The sequence below is a fragment of the Gadus chalcogrammus genome, chromosome 18 (genome assembly GCF_026213295.1).
Source record: "Gadus chalcogrammus isolate NIFS_2021 chromosome 18, NIFS_Gcha_1.0, whole genome shotgun sequence".
NCBI lineage: Eukaryota > Metazoa > Chordata > Actinopteri > Gadiformes > Gadidae > Gadus > Gadus chalcogrammus.
Window position 1 is genome coordinate 390,758 of NC_079429.1, and position 19,922 is coordinate 410,679.

At 52.0% G+C, this 19,922-nt stretch overlaps 1 protein-coding gene across 2 annotated transcripts; it reads right to left on the reverse strand.

The window, feature by feature from the left end:
- Positions 1 to 5: 5 nt before the first annotated feature.
- kctd5b (potassium channel tetramerization domain containing 5b) lies at positions 6 to 19,005 on the reverse strand. Of its 2 annotated transcripts, XM_056576418.1 has the most exons (7): positions 18,614 to 19,005; positions 10,246 to 10,354; positions 9,924 to 10,015; positions 9,734 to 9,829; positions 9,422 to 9,526; positions 5,718 to 5,843; positions 6 to 2,982 (listed from the first exon to the last, which is right to left on the reverse strand). In XM_056576418.1, exons 1-7 carry the CDS (start codon positions 18,833 to 18,835, stop codon positions 2,953 to 2,955), a joined length of 780 nt encoding a protein of 259 aa, XP_056432393.1. In that variant the 5' UTR covers positions 18,836 to 19,005; the 3' UTR covers positions 6 to 2,952. The 2 variants fall into 2 exon arrangements, with proteins under 2 accessions (XP_056432393.1, XP_056432394.1); XM_056576419.1 differs by lacking the exon at positions 9,422 to 9,526 and having other exon boundaries at positions 9 to 2,982; positions 18,614 to 18,998.
- Between the last annotated feature and the right edge of the window lie 917 nt (positions 19,006 to 19,922).

Consider the following 19,922-nt stretch of genomic DNA (forward strand, 5'->3'; position numbering starts at 1 on the left):
AAATAGTGTGTCATGTAAAAATCGCTAAAGAGAATCAAGGAGTCACTAAGCATATGTCCTTTATACAAATGTACTGACATTTATTCTATTGTATACCCTTCATTGTTGTCTATTGTATACCCTTCATTGAGAACAAACTAGATAGAAACAGAAATATTTGATCAGGCATTTATCTAGGCGACTTAGACATGACTCGTCCTCGGCCGCCAGGTGTCGCTATTTATTTAAATTGTTTTGGTCTCCAAAGTTAACGATGGATGCAAAACACGTCACTTGCGCTCAAACGACGGATGCATCTTACCGTCAACATTTCAAATATTAAAAGTTACGATTTAATGATCGGTCTAGGACAATGAGCAACACACACAAATATAGATTTATATTTTATTGGGTTAACCTTATGCAATACCTAAGATCTACCCCAGCAACTTTATTTTTCAATTTTAAACATTGCATAAGATCATATAGAAGTTATAAGTGATGTTGTGATATGAGAACATTACACATTAATATGCATCATATTGAGAATAAAATGACATTCATTTCCTCCATTACAAGTTGGTCGCTCGTCCATCATGCGTTACAGTGGCCTGCAGTTTATTAATCCATCGCATTATTCCAAAAAGTAAACCGGCCACTTGCAGTTATTAGGCCACACGTTTGATATCAAATAACATGATGATTAAAGACAATGGTTTACGATGGTGAGCAGACCACCGGTCTGAAGGAGCACAATGTCAGGACCCCCGAGGCGGTGTGAGGAGCCCAGACCCGCGGCCCCGGGTCAGACCCGGCGGCCCCGGATCAGACCCGGATCAGACCCGGATCAGACCCGGATCAGACCCGGATCAGACCCGGATCAGCCCCGGATCAGACCCGGAGCCCCGGATCAGCCCCGGATCAGCCCCGGAGCCCCGGATCAGACCCGGAGCCCCGGATCAGACCAGACCTAAAGCAGGTCTAGACCTCCATGGACGACCCCCACAAGCAGCACACGGGACTTGGTTTGGTCCTCCGAGCTTCACTTACTGAGCAAGCTTTTGAAACATTAGATTGTCTGCGGCACCCAGGCCGTAAGGTAATTGCTTGATTAATATGAAGGTATAAGATATATGGATAAGATGTGTAAAGGTTGGTCAATATGGATGGGGAAGGGAGTTGATATCAAACAAGTCGGACTATGTTATGGTATGTGAAGGAGTGCAAGACCGTTTAATTGGAAGGCTTCAGAATACTACAGCTAAATGTAAACAGCCAGCTCTGGCAGGAAATAGACTTCATTTTGATTCAACCATTTGCAGGTTTGAAACAAAAAACCCACACCTCAAATGTACCATTTTGAAAGCCCTTTGTGTTGGTGTTGGAAAGATGTTGGTTTGTACAAAAACATGCTTCCTTAGAAGTGTATCTTAATATATAAACGTGTATTTGTCAAGTGAGTTAGTGTACCGAGTAAAAGGTTGGTGTCGCATTAACAATTCGGTATAGACACATAATATGCCAGCAGAAACAAACGCACATCCCTGACACTCATTTCAGTCTGTAGAGCGTACGTAAGACATTGGGGTGGTCGTTGGGGCTGAGGAGGCATCACTATCGGGTTATATGTGAATAAAATAAAAAAGACCAACAGTCAAAACAACTCTTGAAAGCGAAAACGGCTCTCGATGTAAAAAAATGTGTTGTACAATGCAGTGTGCGAGTGCAGGTCGCTGCGCAGTGTCGTCCCCACTGCGGAGCGGTGAGTTCAGATGCTTCCTAGATGTGTCACACTGCCGTATCTCTATTGCACTCCTAAAATGTAACAGTCCATTTCTTATACAGCCAAGGCTAATCTTTGTTAAAGGATATCAAAACACGTTCCAGGCAGATTATTTGTAAAAATAAATCATAGTCCATGTCAGCCATTTTACTACTAACTTGCAAATCTCTAAAGGTCTAAAATCCTTTACAAACAACGCGAAAAAGGAGTCCAAAATGTTCCAAGAGTTTCTAGCTTTTAAAGTTCCAGTATAAACAACTTCGACTTGAAGTTGTGCTTCCTATACAGTGTACAAAACGTGCAGTTTTATGAGTTAAATATTAATATTGGACATATGTACATGACAAAACCATGGATATGAACAAATATTCCTTCACCTCCGTCTGTTGGACAGTTCAAACCCCCTACAACTTTTACACAAAAAAGATCCCCCCAAACACACACCTAAAAAATAAACCGTGATGAAACCTGTGTTCCCTCGGACTAAAGACGTAAACTTGGTTCTGACGAATGCAGAAGTCAGTGAAGAAGCCAAACGACCCCCCATGGAAGGGGAGCAGGGGGGGCAGGGTAAACAATACAACCTAAACAATTACAAAAACACTTTTAAAACCCACTGAAGCATGTTGTCTGAACACAAGGAAGACTCAAAGCTGAAAACCAAAAGGACAACAAGTTGGTCCGTCTCAGACAGAACCAGGCAGGGGGCAGGATGATGGGGAACGGCCCGGGGCCAGCGTGCCGAGGCCCCGCCGTGGGGCCCACCTAGGGGCCACCCTTCAGCCGGACGGCGAGGCGGCGGGACGCGCTGGGGCCCCTGGCGGGGGCCCTGGCTGGGCCTCTGGCCGGGCCACTGGCTGGGGCCCCTGGCTGGGGCCCCTGGCTGGGCCCCCTGGCTGGGCCCCTGGCTGGGCTGGGGGATCTGACCCCCGCCAGCCAATCCGTTTGTAGCATGAAAACAAAAACCCTCCGCACACAACTTATCGTTTGGTTTGAGAGAAAATAATAAACCCAACTATACAGGCACCAAATAGTAAAGAGTTATTTACATCAAGCATTTAAAATAAAAAATAAAAACAATGGTGGGAAACAGAAGCAAAAGCCCCCCCCCCCCCCCCCCGTTGAGCGGCGGGGGCCCCCGGGCCCCTGGAGGGGCGCTGCCTGGGACGCCGGCTCCTCCTAACACTGACTCACATGCGGGAGCCTCGCTCCTGGAGGATCTGTGGAGGAGAGACGGTCAGAAGGTGGCCAATAGGAACAGGGGAGAACACACTACAGACACCGCAACAAACTACAATCAATCATACTGACAATAACACACACACACGGGGGGGGCAAAGAGGGGATTGCTTGTTTAAAGGATTATTTGTTTTAATGGCGTGTGCAGTAATAAATAAATAGCAGTGATTACTATGAGTCAGAGCTGGGAAGCTTGTGGTTTGATCTATAGACACGCCCCCTGTGTGTCAGCCAATAGACACGCCCCCTGTGTGTCAGCCAATAGACACGCCCCCTTGGTGTCAGCCTATAGACACGGCCCCTTGGTGGCCGCCTATATACACGCCCCCTTGGTGTCAGCCTATAGACAGCAGGTGGTGTCAGCCTATAGACACGCCCCCTTGGTGCCAGCCTATAGACAGCAGGTGGTGTCAGCCTATAGACACGCCCCCTTGGTGTCAGCCTATAGACAGCAGGTGGTGTCAGCCTATAGACACGCCCCCTTGGTGTCAGCCTATAGACAGCAGGTGGTTTCCCGGTCCTTCTACTGATCAGCATCGGTCACTACGGCTCTAATGGGATCTCTTCCACCAGTAGCAGAGGGACTATGGGAGCGTCTAGGGCTGGTGGAGGAGCTCTACCTCAGGGAGGAGCGCTCACCATTTAGACCCAAAGCCCCGAACCAGAGGCCTTCGTCCCACATCCTCCTCCTCCTCCTCACTCTGAGCAACATGCAGCGCAGCAGCAGATCAGGAGTTAATGAGGAGGTAAAGGAACAAGGAGAGAACATGATGCAACGAATTGCCAGAGTGTGCTTGCCAAAATGCTTACGTCACCCCTAGCGTCACCGCTCTAGCTTCACCGCTAACATCCCAGCTAACATCGCCGCTAGCGTCACCGCTCTAGCTTCACCGCTAACATCCCAGCTAACATCGCCGCTAGCGTCACCGCTCTAGCTTCACCGCTAACATCCCAGCTAACATCGCCGCTAGCGTCACCGCTCTAGCTTCACCGCTAGCATCCCAGCTAACATCGCTGCTAGCGTCACCGCTCTAGCTTCACCGCTAACATCACAGCTAACATCGCCTCTAGCTTCACCGCTAACATCACAGCTAACATCGCCGCTAGCGTCACCGCTCTAGCTTCACCGCTAACATCACAGCTAACATCGCCGCTAGCGTCACCGCTCTAGCTTCACCGCTAACATCCCAGCTAACATCCCAGCTAACATCGCCGCTAGCGTCACCGCTGCCTGAATGGCGTAAAAAGTAGTCCATTTCGGCGGGAAGAAACGTCCAATCTGGCAACACTGCCTGCGCGTCCCCCGCGCTCCGCCCTCAGCGTAACGCCACGAGACACACGGGAAACGAAGCCCGCATGGAACTCAAACTGAGATTCAGAAAAAAGTATTAAGGGAAATCGAAATTTGGTTTTCAGATAATTGACGATACGAGTGTATTGATAAATGGTTTGAATGAAGGTTAACTTTGAAAATTGACCAAGTTAAGATGTCTGAGGTCGTTGAAGTTTCAGAAGGCATTGACCTACATTGTAAAAAATAAAAAAGCAGAAAAGGGTAATAGTTTAAAAAGATAAAAGAGTTGAAAAACGCAGAGATAGTCGCCATGTGGTGAAAGAGCTGGACGGTTGATGGTTGAATGGTTAGGGTTAGGGTAACCTGTAGCTGAAGGTCTGCAGGAGCAGTGAACCGCACAAAAAACAGGCAAAGGGATTAAAGAAACCTTCAGAACCGTAGATGTGCTGGCAGTAGCGACCACTAATCACATCTAAAAGCACCCTCACACACGCTGTGAGACAGCGCGGCTCCTCGCCCAGCGCTAATCTGTTGCCTCAATGCCCGGGGTCCCCCTGGAGAACCGCCCACCGTGGGGAAGGCCTCATGTCACCTCAAGGGCCTGGAACCAGGCCTACTCTCAGGGCCCTACTCAAGGGCCTGGAACCAGGCCTACTCTCAGGGCCCTGTTCAAGGGCCTGGAACCACAGCTACTCTCAGGGCCCTGTTCAAGGGCCTGGAACCACAGCTACTCTCAGGGCCCTGTTCAAGGGCCTGGAACCACAGCTACTCTCAGGGCCCTGTTCAAGGGCCTGGAACCAGGCCTACTCTCAGGGCCCTGTTCAAGGGCCTTGAACCAGGCCTACTCTCAGGGCCCTACTCAAGGGCCTGGAACCAGGCCTACTCTCAGGGCCCTGTTCAAGGGCCTTGAACCAGGCCTACTCTCAGGGCCCTACTCAAGGGCCTGGAACCACAGCTACTCTCAGGGCCCTACTCAAGGGCCTTGAACCAGGCCTACTCTCAGGGCCCTGTTCAAGGGCCTGGAACCACAGCTACTCTCAGGGCCCTACTCAAGGGCCTGGAACCAGGCCTACTCTCAGGGCCCTGTTCAAGGGCCTTGAACCAGGCCTACTCTCAGGGCCCTACTCAAGGGCCTGGAACCACAGCTACTCTCAGGGCCCTACTCAAGGGCCTGGAACCAGGCCTACTCTCAGGGCCCTACTCAAGGGCCTTGAACCAGGCCTACTTTCAGGGCCCTACTCAAGGGCCTTGAACCGGGCCTACTCTCAGGACCCTGTTCAAGGGCCTTGAACCAGGCCTACTCTCAGGGCCCGGTTCAAGGGCCTGGAACCATGCCTACTCTCAGGGCCCGGTTCAAGGGCCTGGAACCAGGCCTACTCTCAGGGCCCGGTTCAAGGCCCGTAGGACTGGGCGCAGACCCACCTTGGCCTTCTCGCTGGGCTCGCTGTTGGGCCCGTAGGACTGGTTGTGGAGCTCCTTGGAGACGACACAGAGGAACTCTGCCTGGTCCTCGTTGCCGTAGTTATAGGACGAGCCGATGCTGACCAGCTGTGGAGAGAGGGAGAGACGGGCTTAGAGAGACCGGCTGAGACAGACACAGAGAGACCGGCTGAGACAGACACAGAGAGACCGGCTGAGACAGACACAGAGAGAGACAGGCTGAGACACAGAGAGAGAAACAGTCAGGCTGAGACAGAGAGCAGAGGGAGAGAGACAGAGAGACAGAGAGACAGAGAGAGTACAAAGAGAGAGCTACAACCATAGAAGTGAAACCATGGACACAAGGGAGGGGGGGGGGTGTCTGATTAAAAAAGCGAAGCATTAGATTGAAACCATAAATGTTGAAGAAAATGGAAGAGGAGAGCCCAATGGAAGAGGAGAGCCCGATGGGAGAGGGGAGCCCGATGGGAGAGGAGAGCCCGATGGGAGAGGAGAGCCCGATGGGAGAGGAGAGCCCGATGGGAGAGGAGAGCCCGATGGGAGAGGAGAGGAGAGCCCGATGGGAGAGGAGAGCCCGATGGGAGAGGAGAGCCCGATGGGAGAGGAGAGCCCGATGGGAGAGGAGAGGAGAGCCCGATGGGAGAGGAGAGCCCGATGGGAGAGGAGAGCCCGATGGGAGAGGAGAGCCCGATGGGAGAGGAGAGCCCGATGGGAGAGGAGAGGAGAGCCCGATGGGAGAGGGGAGCCCGATGGGAGAGGAGAGCCCGATGGGAGAGGAGAGCCCGATGGGAGAGGAGAGCCCGATGGGAGAGGAGAGCCCGATGGGAGAGGAGAGCCCGATGGGAGAGGAGAGGAGAGCCCGATGGGAGAGGAGAGGAGAGCCCGATGGGAGAGGAGAGGAGAGCCCGATGGGAGAGGAGAGGAGAGCCCGATGGGAGAGGAGAGGAGAGCCCGATGGGAGAGGAGAGCCCAATGGGAGAGGAGAGGAGAGCCCGATGGGAGAGGAGAGCCCGATGGGAGAGGAGAGGAGAGCCCGATGGGAGAGGAGAGCCCGATGGGAGAGGAGAGGAGAGCCCGATGGGAGAGGAGAGCCCGATGGGAGAGGAGAGGAGAGCCCGATGGGAGAGGAGAGGAGAGCCCGATGGGAGAGGAGAGCCCGATGGGAGAGGGGAGGAGAGCCCGATGGGAGAGGAGAGCCCGATGGGTTGCTGTTGTACCCTAGACACTTTAAAAGATCTTCTCAGGGTAAAGGACTTTACACTTCATACAGAGCAAGGGAACGACCTAGAGTAGATACACTAACCCACTCCTGGTCACCAGGCAAAGGATAAAGGGCACCTTTATGATGCGTCATTGAATGGGAATCAAAAACAGATCCACACGGTGCACCCTTAAAGCCCGACGCATGAACGGGGTCAACAGAGGAACCGGGAACACACCAAACCATCGGGACGGATCCAGACCCTCATGGAGGCATTTCTAAAGCCTGCGGGACCCGGTCAGTGGGCCCCCAGACGCCTGCTCCCCCATCAGAGGGCGGGGCGCTGTGGTCCGTGAGGGGCCCCCAGGCCTCAGGGCCTCAGGCCTAGGGGCTCCTCAGCTCTGAGGGGCCCCCAGGCCTCAGGCCTAGGGGCTCCTCAGCTCTGAGGGGCCCCCAGGCCTCAGGCCTAGGGGCTCCTCAGCTCTGAGGGGCCCGCAGGCCTGAGGCCTCAGGGCCCGCAGGGCTGAGCAGCCTCATGCCCGGGGGGCCCTGAGGCTGCCCTCAGACCTCCTCACGCTGCAGTCCCGGGTCATACCGAGGGCTCCGCCCATCCACAGCCCCAAAACAAGCCGACAGGTATATAATTAATCATTATCTAATTAAAGGAAGAAAACAAAGAACATGATCATAAAAATAAAAACAATTACTCACTCCACTGGACTAAATGTCGTCAACTTTGAATGTGCAAAGTAAGGTTGTGTACAACACACAAACACACACACACACACACACACACACACACACACACACACACACACACACACACACATGTTCAGACATGCACCTGCTCATTAGCCACTTCAACCTGAGCCTTGTTGTTGCAGGGAGTCTTACTCACTCTCTCTCTCCCCCCCTCTCTCTACTATTACAATATCAGTCTCTGGTCCAGTAGTAAGGAGCTCTGGTTCAGTAGTAAGGACCAGTAAACATGCCTACTGCCTTCAGGGCACAAGTCTAACATACTCTGCTTTGGTCCAATAACTTTTTCAGTAGGTCACCAACTCCCCAACTCACTGAGTCACAGCCCTTCTTTGGCCACATTTGCGCAGTATAAACACGTCCTTTTTGGTTTATCATCCATCTGTACATTCATAAAGAATAAAAACAACTGTCTGTCTGGGGTGCGAGCGCCTCACACTGAAGCTCTGCCATAACCGGAGAATGACTGCCTGAACCCTGACCTGACCTGGGACATTGGGTTGGTCTCACTGTTGTTCTAGCGTAAATCCAATAAAACATGTGTTCTAACAAATGTATTTGTTTGAAAATAAATCATTAAGTAATTTAGTTACTTCAAACCACGATAATGTATAATAAATCATTTGTTTTGAAATAAACCTGAACTAACAAACGGTTCTCGCAGCCCGCCCTCACAGTCGACGTCCGTTCCTCCAACCAGCGGGAGATGAGCTAAGGCGCTAGCAGAACGCAGAGCTAAGGCGCTAGCAGAACGCAGGCAGAGCTAAGGCGCTAGCAGAACGCAGAGCTAAGGCGCTAGCAGAACGCAGGCAGAGCTAAGGCGCTAGCAGAACGCAGGCAGAGCTAAGGCGCTAGCAGAACGCAGAGCTAAGGCGCTAGCAGAACGCAGAGCTAAGGCGCTAGCAGAACGCAGAGCTAAGGCGCTAGCAGAACACAGAGCTAAGGCGCTAGGCTCCTGCCTCAAAATAAAGTAAACTAAGCAAATGAACAGAAAACACAAACACCGACAATAACTTAAAAATGAGAGAATGAATGAGTGAGAGTTGTGGGGCCCCCCCGCAGAGGGGCTGGGGGTGAGGGTGGGGGTGGGGGTGGGGGTGTGGGTGGGGGTGTGGGTGTGGGTGGGGCTTGGTGGGGGTGGGGGTGGGGGCTTGGTGGGGGTGGGGGTGGGGGTGAGGTGGGGGTGGGGGTGGGGGTGTGGGTGTGGGTGGGGGTGTGGGTGTGGGTGGGGGTGGGTGGGGCTTGGTGGGGGTGGGGGTGGGGATGGGTGGGGCTTGGTGGGGGTGGGTGTGGGGGTGGGGGTGAGGTGGGGGTGGGGGTGAGGTTGGGGGTGGGGTTGGGGGTGGGGGTGGGGGTGAGGTTGGGGGTGTGGGTGGGTGTGGGTGGGGGTGAGGTGGGGGTGGGGGTGGGGGTGAGGTGGAGGTGGGGGTGGGGGTGGGGGTGGGGGTGGGGGTGGGGGTGGGGGGTGAGGGTGGAGGTGGGGTGGGGGTGGGGTGGGGGTGGTGGTGGGGGTGGGGGTGGGGGTGGGGGTGGGGGTGGGGTGGGGGTGAGGTGGGGGTGGGGGTGGGGGTGGGGGTGGGGGTGGGGGTGGGGGTGGGGGTGTGGGTGGGGGTGGGGGTGGGGGTGGGGGTGTGGGTGTGGGTGTGGGTGTGGGTGTGGGTGGGGGGGCGTGCGGGGAGGCGGACCCAGGGACCATGCGGCCCCGCCGGGCGGAGGGAGGACACACCTGTCCGCTGGCGACTGGCAGAGTGGGGGCCTCTCCCCTCACCTCCCGCGACACAATCAGCAGAAACTCTGACTGGTGGGCGGGCCCGTAGCCTATACTGACAAGCTGCAACAACCAATCAGAGCACAGGAGCGATGCCCGCATCACGTATGCGAACACAGAAAGAAATGACTTGCTGCATTTGGTTGAACCCCGTCGCTTAATATTTTTATTTCCCGTATGCAGGATTAGGTGGGCGGGGCCAGTGGGGGCGGGCGAAGCAGATGAGGGAGGGGGGGGGGGGGGGGGGGGGGGAGGGGCCCCAGCCTTTACCTGCTCAAACTTCCAGCCGTCGGACATGGTGGACACCATCTGGGTGAGCTCCTCCTCCTGGCACTGCAGCACTCGGTACACGTGCTTCACCGGGGCCTGGGGGCAGAGCAGAGGGTCAGCCACACAGCCTCTGACGGGGCGGCTCCACCTGACACCCCTTCTGATGGCTGATGCCCAGCGTTCTGCGCACCTGGGAGGTTCTGCAGTCCCGCTCCCGGATGGAGTCCTTTAGCAGCTTGATGAGCGACGGGATGTTGTAGAACTCCGCCTCCTCCAGCACGCCTGGGAAGAGACGCAAGGAACGCCTTAGGGAGGGGGAGGAACGCCTCAGGGAGGGGGAGGAACGCCTCAGGGAGGGGGAGGAACGCCTCAGGGAGGGGGAGGAACGCCTCAGGGAGGGGGAGGAACGCCTCAGGGAGGGGGAGGAACGCCTTGAGGGGAGGTTCCTTCGTCCGAGGTGCTCCTCCCGTGTGTCCGAGCCGGGTGGCGGCTGTCTGACGGAGGGAGCTTACCTTCCTCTGCCAGGTCTCTGTTGAGCACCAGTTTTCCGTGCCTCAGGTAGTTGAGCACCGGGCCGAAGTACGTGGGGTCTCGGTCGATGAGGTACGCCCCGGTGTCATCCTGACCAAAGGACAACAAAGGAATCACTTGGATTACAACAGATAAACATCAGCTACAACAGAAGAGTGCGCACCTTTAGCAAAGGGCTTTGGCTTAATGACACACACATTACAGCCACCCCCCTGCTGATCTCAACATGAGCCATCAGCACTGCAGCCCCCATCATCTGGGAGAACATAACCATCAAAAGGACACACTCTATTCCCAGAGGCCCTGGCTTACATTCCCATTCCTCCACAGCCACTGGCAGTTCCTTATTCCCAAAGAGAGGGAGAAACAATAGGAGCAGAACACACCAGACTGGGGACAGTGGCTCCAGACTGGGGCCAGACTGGGGCCAGACTGGGGCCAGACTGGGGCCAGACTGGGGCCAGACTGGGGCCAGACTGGGGACAGACTGGGGACAGTAGCTCCAGACTGGGGCCAGACTGGAGCCAGACTGGGGACAGACTGGACAGACAGTTAGCACTGGGTGAGCCCGTTAGCTCTGTGTTAGCAGGTTAGCACTGGGTGAGCCCGTTAGCACTGGGTGCGCCCGTTAGCACTGGGTGCGCCCGTTAGCACTGGGTGCGCCCGTTAGCACTGGGTGCGCCCGTTAGCACTGGGTGCGCCCGTTAGCACTGGGTGAGCCCGTTAGCACTGGGTGCGCCCGTTAGCACTGGGTGCGCCCGTTAGCACTGGGTGCGCCCGTTAGCACTGGGTGCGCCCGTTAGCACTGGGTTAGCAGGTTAGCACTGGGTGAGCCCGTTAGCACTGGGTGAGCCCGTTAGCACTGGGTGAGCCCGTTAGCACTGGGTGAGCCCGTTAGCACTGGGTGAGCCCGTTAGCACTGGGTTAGCTCCGAGTGAGCACTGGGTTGGCACATTGGCACATTTGTCATGTGGAAACAAACTCAAATTAAACCAGCTTGACCTCCTACGTGCTGGAATGAGTTTGTAGAAACACTAAAACATCCTATTTTGTGCAAAGATTTGTGCATTCACATTAGCTTGTGTTTGTCTCCATCGAGGATCTACAAATATCAGTAAATAAGAGGGGGAGCCAACCCCACTTCTGTTGAAAGACTGAAGTGGTCTTCTGCTCAAACTCCATTAATCGTAGTAGTAATGAGAATATTCTGTTCTAATTCTCTAAAACCCTCATGATTGGATGACCTCCTTTCAATGGCACAAATACCTCACAGGAACCCAATTGAGTTCTATTCTCGTCATATTGCCATGAGTCTGTTCCTTACACCTCTGATGGTGTAGAGAACTAAAGCCAATGAAGATGGGCCTACATTTAGGGACCCAAATAGAGTATGATTACAGCAGGGCCCCGGGGGAACAGGTCACCTCCCCAGGCTGCAGCCCAACTAATGTCTTTCCCAAGGAAAGAGTTGGACTGGAGGATGGACTTGTTGATTCTGAATACAGGTTGACAGCCAAGTCTTTGACTGTTGGCCGTCCCGAGGAGGGACCACGATCCACCTGATACCTGCACAGCGCGTCCCATCGGCCTGGTAGCCTTCTAATGCTATAGATATAGGCCACTGGGCACACCCCTTCTAATGCTATAGATATAGGCCACTGGGCACACCCCTTCTAATGCTATAGATATAGGCCACTGGGCACACCCCTTCTAATGCTATAGATATAGGCCACTGGGCACACCCCTTCTAATGCTATAGATATAGGCCACTGGGCACACCCCTTCTAATGCTATAGATATAGGCCACTGGGCACACCCCTTCTAATGCTATAGATATAGGCCACTGGGCACACCCCTTCTACCATAGGCCACAGCGAGGACGTCTGTCATTGTGAGTTATTGAGTGTTGTTCAGACGCGTAACTTATGCTGGTTAAGAGGCGTCTATGAACTTGTTAAGACTGGTTGGTTGAGCTGGTTTAGAGGGGTTGTTGAGTGTTATTAAGACTGGTTGGTTGAGCTGGTTTAGAGTCCTCATCCTGTGCGTCATGTTGGTGACATAGCCTCAATTAGGGCTGGGCGATATGACGATATCATACCGTGGACGATATGAAAGTGTCTACCGGGAGAGATTTGGCCATATCGTTTATATCGAGAGAGCAAAAAAAAAAAAAAAAAATTATATTGCACTGCACTGACTGAAGCAAGGCAGGTGTGAGACTCACCTGTTAACTTGAAAAAAATCTCATTTGTATTGAAGAAACAGTTCTATTTTTACCACCAGCTATTTGCACAGCACATAACTTTATAAGTGTATAATTAGTATTTAAAATATTTGTGTGATGTTGTGATTTTTATTTTATATTACACAGCCTGACAGCCAGGCAGGTGTGAAGCACACCTTTAAAAAAAAATGTTATTTGTATTGAAAAAACAGTTCAATATTTACAAGATGTTTGCACTATATGACACTGCAGTTAATGACAGATTGTTCGCTACTTACTCCTTTGTAAGCATGGAAATTCAAGTTCAAAATAAAATAAAAAACTGATCAAATGTGAAGTATGGTTATTTTAAGCCATTTATTATTTTAATTTACTTCAAATATACCATATCGTGATATATATCCATATCGTGATATAAAATTACTCATATCGTGATATAAGATTTTGTCCATATCGCCCAGCCCTAGCCTCAATAAATGAGACTTCACGTTAGCTGGAGCGGACATTGCTCAACAACTTAGGGCATTTAGTCGACCCTTTGATCAAAAGCGACTTACATGGGTTAATACACACATTGACACACCGACGGCAGTCAACCATGCAAGGCGACAGCCAGCTGGTCAGGAGCAGTGACCTACTGAGCTAGGCCGACCCCATACACCAGCCTCCATCACAGCCATTCCCCGGGGGCCCAGTGAGGTGAACAACCTGATCCATTGGGTGCTTAGTGGCACGCCAACCACGGGCTTTGTCCTTCGACTACAACCTGATCCATTGGGTGTTTAGTGGCACGCCAACCACGGGCTTCGTCCTTCGACTACAACGCGCACATGACCATTGTTGTTCCTAGAATAGTAGTAAAAACTGCACCTTTATCGGGTGTAGATCCTGAACTATGTTGACCACTGCATGGAGGGTGTAGATCCTGAGCTATGGGGACCACTGCATGGAGGGTGTAGATCCTGAACCATGGGGGACCACTGCATGGAGGGTGTAGATCCTGAACCATGGGGGACCACTGCATGGAGGGTGTAGATCCTGAACTATGTTGACCACTGCATGGAGGGTGTAGATCCTGAACCATGGGGGACCACTGCATGGAGGGTGTAGATCCTGAACCATGTTGACCACTGCATGGAGGGTGTAGATCCTGAACCATGGGGGACCACTGCATGGAGGGTGTAGATCCTGAACCATGGGGGACCACTGCATGGAGGGTGTAGATCCTGAACCATGGGGGACCACTGCATGGAGGGTGTAGATCCTGAACCATGGGGGACCACTGCATGGAGGGTGTAGATCCTGAACCATGGGGGACCACTGCATGGAGGGTGTAGATCCTGAACCATGGGGGACCACTGCATGGAGGGTGTAGATCCTGAACCATGGGGGACCACTGCATGGAGGGTGTAGATCCTGAACCATGGGGGACCACTGCATGGAGGGTGTAGATCACACACTTCCATAAGCTGAAGGCTTAACCGAGGGGCCCGTTACTGGGAAACTAGCATTAACTGGGAGTGAGACCAACTGGGAAACTAGCATTAACTGGGAGTGAGACCAACTGGGAAACTAGCATTAACTGGGAGTGAGACCAACTGGGAAACTAGCATTAACTGGGAGTGAGACCAACTGGGTGGAACGGGAGACGTGGTGAGGATTCATGAGACCACTAGAGGTTAAGCACACCCCGATATCTCAGAGCGAGTGACCCCGTTTCCCCCGGTGTTGGGGCTGATGACAGGGGCGTGGCTCGGAGCGATGCAGACACAAAGAGGAGACTGTCCAATGAATAACAAGAGGGGCCCCAGGGGAGCACAGGGTGCGCAGAGCAATGGCGGCTGGGGAGCAGGACGCAGGACAGCCAGGGGCCCGGACAGCCAGGGGCCCGGAGTGGCCCCAGGAGAGGAGAGGAGGAGCAGGGGGAGTGGCCCCAGGAGAGGAGAGGAGGAGCAGGGGGAGTGGCCCAAGGAGAGGAGAGGAGGAACAGGGGGAGTGGCCCCAGGAGAGGAGAGGAGAGGAGAGGAGGAGCAGGGGCCCCAGGAGAGGAGAGGAGAGGAGGAACAGGGGAACGGCCCCAGGAGGAGGAGCAGGGGGAGTGGCCCCAGGAGAGGAGGAGGAGGAGCAGGGGGAGTGGCCCCAGGAGAGGAGAGGAGGAGCAGGGGGAGTGGCCCCAGGAGAGGAGAGGAGGAGCAGGGGGAGTGGCCCCAGGAGGAGGAGCAGGGGGAGTGGCCCCAGGAGGAGGAGCAGGGGGAGTGGCCCCAGGAGGAGGAGCAGGGGGAGTGTCCACAGGAGGAGGAGAGGAGGAGCAGGGGGAGTGTCCCCAGGAGGAGGAGCAGGGGGAGTGGCCCGAGGAGGGAAGGAGCAGGGGGAGGGGCCATCAGGGAGAGTTTACACTGCCAGTTGGTTTCCATTTAAATTTGCATTTCATTGCGTCTGACAATGGCTGGCCGGATTATGATGATCATAACAAAAAGGAATTAGGAATTCGGGAGATTTATTTAGCCTGATTTAAATCTTTAACTTAATCCACCGATTAAAAGCTTCATAATATTCAATTGGGACTATCAGGGAGCCATTGAACGTAATTTGCTAGTTTGTCAAAGCTTAAGAATCATCAGTTCTTATGGATAATTGCAACATCAAACTCATGTAAGTATATACAATTATTCTTCTCCCAACAGGAAACAGCCCTGATCTGTAGACCCGTGCAGGTTCCATCACGTTATCGTTGTTTTCCATATTCCATTTAGGACAGGGCTGAATTCTAGGCCGGCCTTGTGGTTCTCTAATCAAACATGGTCAGCCAGTACAGCAGTATGATGGAGCTACGTCCTCCAGCTAGGGCAGGGCCCTAGCTGGAGGGCCCTGCCCTAGCTGGGCCCTCCAGGTCTTTATATAAAATAATATTTTTGTATTATTTTATATAAAGAATAGCAATGATTAAGAAAAGCTAAATAAATAACACACATCTCCCACTCGGCTGCCTGCCTCAGTTTAAGATGTTGGATTAAAGTGTGGCGCTCCACACTTTAGGCTAACTCTACACACTCACTTTTTTCAGGGTATGCTGCCATGTTGATATTTTACCTTAAAAAAAAAAAAAGAATTACGATGAATGTCCCAGCTCTACCTCCAGCTGGGACGGCCCCCAGCTGGGACGGCCCCCAGCTGGGACGGCCCCCAGCAGACAGCCGAGGCAGGAGGCTGCGTCCTCGCTCCATCTCGAGTCACATGACCAGCGTTACTTAGCCCAGTGGAAGCGAGCAGCGCCAGTGTTGGAGCCTCTGGCTCACTAAATAATACACTGATCATTCCGGGACTACATTACCTGGAGCCAGCTCACACTTCAAAATATTGAAGGTTTCTTTCACGGTAATGCAGGCTTTGATCTGACGTGAACAGGGCTTGTTGAAGCAGCATGCATCATTCTGCCGAGGCCGAGCCGCGTGCACACACAGCTGATACTGAACAATTTATGACAAATGAATGTTTCAGGCAATGGATGAACGTTCTGCTTCTAAGAGGTGCCCTAAAAGCTTTCCTGTTATGAGAGGCAGTAAAGGAGTTTCATAGCTTGGCAGGAGAGTAGGTAATAACTGCTGGCCAGGAAAGTGCCGATATAAATCAAGGGAGAGAAGAAGTTTAATGTAAATTATTTACTTCGAAAATAAGATGAGGGTGGATTCTCCACTATGCAAGAGGAACTAGTTTTGAGCCGTCAAGCACTAGGTTAAACCAGTCTTACTGGTTGGTTTTGGTGAACAAAATGCCAGGCGAGTGCAGTGTGGGTCAGGTTTGGGTCCCACCAGGTGAGGGTCGGGTTTGGGTCCCACCAGGTGAGGGTCGGGTTTGAGTGGCACCAGGTGAGGGTCAGGTTTGGGTCCCACCAGGTGAGGGTCCGGTTTGAGTGGCACCAGGTGAGGGTCAGGTTTGGGTCCCACCAGGTGAGGGTCAGGTTTGGGTCCCACCAGGTGAGGGTCAGGTTTGGGTCCCACCAGGTGAGGGTCAGGTTTGAGTGGCACCAGGTGAGAGTCAGGTTTGAGTGGCACCTCCTCTGCCGTTGTGTGGTAAAGGATGAGGCTCCTCCCACTGCGCTCTGCCATGATGGGGCTACAATGCAAACCCAGGATCACTAAATGCCACCACAACGCTCTTACAAGCGAGAGACAGGGAGATCTCCAACCAGCCGAGGAAGAGCGATGAACATGAGGTCTTTGACTTGAGCAGAGCCGGATTCTATGTGAAGGAATGCTCAAAACATTGATGTGTCTTCAGGATCCCAAAGAGCTGGCTTTCCCAATTCAGTGACTCTGGGTCTGTGTTGGAGGTCTGGAGTTACATGATACACAATATTTAGTCCGGAGGTCAAGAACTTTAAGACTTAGCGCGCACACTCACGCACACACATCCTTTCTAAAAGAATACCACGCTAAACGTTACTGGATTAGTTGCATCCGCCTTTATATATAGACACACATTAGTATCTCATGGGCATTTCCCAGAGTGCTTTTCCCCTACCTTCTCCCTGGGCTGCCTGAATGTGTATAACAGGCTCCAGTCAACAACATGAATAATGGAGTCCCTCCTCAAGAGTCCTTCGGAGGCGCGCCAGACGGCATGACTGAGGACTGAACGCCTCCTTCCCTTGGCTGGGGAACGCAATGCTGCACCCCTCAAACCAGGAGACCCAGGCACAGAACCATCGATGATCTGATCACAATTTAAGTTCTAGATTTTGCCTTGTGTGAGGCTAAATAATAGAAATGTAAGGATATTTTATAGATTGTGAACTACAATAAACCACATCATGAGAACTTGCCCGACTAAACGTTCAGCCCCAACAAAGAGAGGGTATGCAGTGCACTTAAAACCAAGGATTAGAATTTCCTTTTAAAGTTTCACATAGATTTGAAGCGATAGTGATTAGTGAGGGATTAGAAGATTTGCATTAAAATTTGAATGCAATAACACCGTAGGCGCAAAGTGTATATGGGACAAATAGATTAACAGTGGATACGACAAATGAATGAACCAATAATATGGTAGGTGAAGGAATTAAACTAAACGTCTAAACAAAAACACAATGTAAATGGACCCGGTAGGCCTACATCCATGTCCGATATGAGAAGTGGTGTTCTGAGGGACGACACGCGCCGGACGGAGCCGGAGGAGTGACCTCATCCCCCAGCTCCTGACCGTGAGCACAACTCACTATTTAGCAAAGTCTTCTTCACTTATTGGAGGTTTTTGATTTTTTGGCAGTGCTACTGTCTCAGTAGCAAAGCAATGCATCGCCGTCGAAATGTCGAATAGACCCCTTCATTCACCGTGACATGCACGGAAAGATACATTAGATATTGCTAGGGTGCAAGTCAACGTGTCATAATAATAATGTTAACCTTTAAGGACTTCAGCAGACCGACCTCTGACCCCAACAGACAGACCTCCGGCCACAAAACAGTCATCCGACCCCAACACACGGTCCTCCGACCCCAACAAACGGTCCTCCGACCCCAACAAACAGTCCTCCGCTACCAAACAGACGGATCTCCGACCCCAACAAACAGACCTCCGCTTCCAAACAGACTGACCTCCGACCCCAACAGACAGACCTCCGACCCCAACAGACAGACCTCCGACCCCAACAGACAGACCTCCGACCCCAACAGACAGACCTCCGACCCCAACAGACAGACCTCCGACCCCGGACGTCAGGCGACTGCAGTGAAATTGCTACAGGAAAAAGTTCGCCAATGTGATGGAAACTGTCTTAACTTTCAACTAGTGAATACAATGGCAGTGTTACGGCCATGGACTTACCTCACTAGTATTGTTTGGGATAATATATTGTATGCATTAACATTAAGTTGTCATGCGGTGACTGTAGGAATCTAGCTTCAGCTAACCTTAGCTAGCGACAAAGAATGCGAGCTAAGTGCGACCGACAGACCTCAATATAACCACTTCTGTACCGCTGACATGTCCCGAAGTCAGAGGGAAGTGAGTACTACCTCACGGCCATCTGAACCTGGCGGGTTTCCATTCAGTGAGGAACTTGGTAAAACAGTCGACCGAGCGTTCATCAGCCCTTTAGCTCGTGTAGCTTAGCATGTAGCGGGTACCTTATCGGAGTCGAGCTCGGGGTCCGCCTGGCTCAGGCGGTACAGGAACGACTTGGGGTCGCGGCACAGCGTCTGTCTGGTGGTCAGAAAACACGTTCCCCCGACGTTCAGACGGATCCACTTGGATGAACCGACGCGGGATGTGTGATTATTCTCCCCGGCAGGATGAGCCAAACACCTCCGATGAACGGGGCCACTTGTTTCGGAGCCGTTTTCCGCCATCCCTCTTCTCCGCCCTTGGCTCTTTGAGGCTGAGAGGAATGAGAGGAGCGAGAGGAACTGTTCCTCCCACACCGACAAGCCACACAGGGAGACCGGGGCTCTGAGGCCACTCCTACTGCTGGGGAGACCGTGGCCAGCTGAGGCCACTCCTCCGGCGGAGACCCTGGCTAACTCCCACTCCTGCTCCAACGGACACCGGGGCCAGCTCTAATGCCAATCCTACTCCGGTGACAGGTTTTTCTGGAGTATTCGTATTTCAAATATTAAAATATGCATTGGATTTGGTATTTAGCACTCCTAAAAACAAATATGGGCGATGGTGATGCGTCGGAACTTATTTACACGACACAAAATAAGACACTCTTGATGGGCTGGTACTTTATTTACATGTTGCAAATGTTGAGACGCCGTTATCAGTGAACGCTGTTGCTTTTTGTTGTTAACAGAAGACAGGACACATGACTTTATTTGTATGCCTAAATCCCTACATGCTTTAATTACTGGACTACCAAGCATTAAGTGGAAAATTCCTCATTCAACATCTACTGACCTAGCGAACAAATAATCAGAGAGGATGAACCGATTCATTAAATTATCAGAAACATGATTAAATCACTGAGCAAATAGAAAATGTATATGATATAGTAAGAAAAAGCTGTAAAATATTATAGTTTACAATAATTATTCACATTCAAAGGCTTTACATCTCAATACATACACTCCATGGCCCCTGAACATGACTTCAATCCAAATATGATTCATATATTAGAATTTAAATAACACATGAGCTAGAGGCTAAACAATAGCCATCAAATAACCTTATACAAGAATAAAAATACAAAAACTGTATCCTAATATCATTGCATTACTTGCTTCAGATTTCAATAATACATCGTCTGTACATCACAGTTCTAGTCAGTTACAAACCAGGTAGAGTATTCCATAAACAATGTAACTAACTTCCGCCAACATGATTCAAACAATTTTCTAGCAAGAGAGGCAAACACATTTCTATAGTGTTTACTTGACTTTGAAGACAGATACAGCAATTTAATCTGTGGGGATATTTGTGGATCAGATCTCCTTT

Coding starts and splice junctions, on each gene's coding strand:
- kctd5b (XM_056576418.1), bottom strand. CDS start 18,835: ATGGCGGAAAACGGCTCCGAAACAAGTGGCCCCGTTCATCGGAGGTGT. Junction 9,830..9,923: donor GGGACTGCAGAACCTCCCAG/GTGCGCAGAACG, acceptor CTCTGCCCCCAG/GCCCCGGTGAAGCACGTGTA. Junction 2,983..5,717: donor AGCCCAGCGAGAAGGCCAAG/GTGGGTCTGCGC, acceptor TCTCCTCCACAG/ATCCTCCAGGAGCGAGGCTC.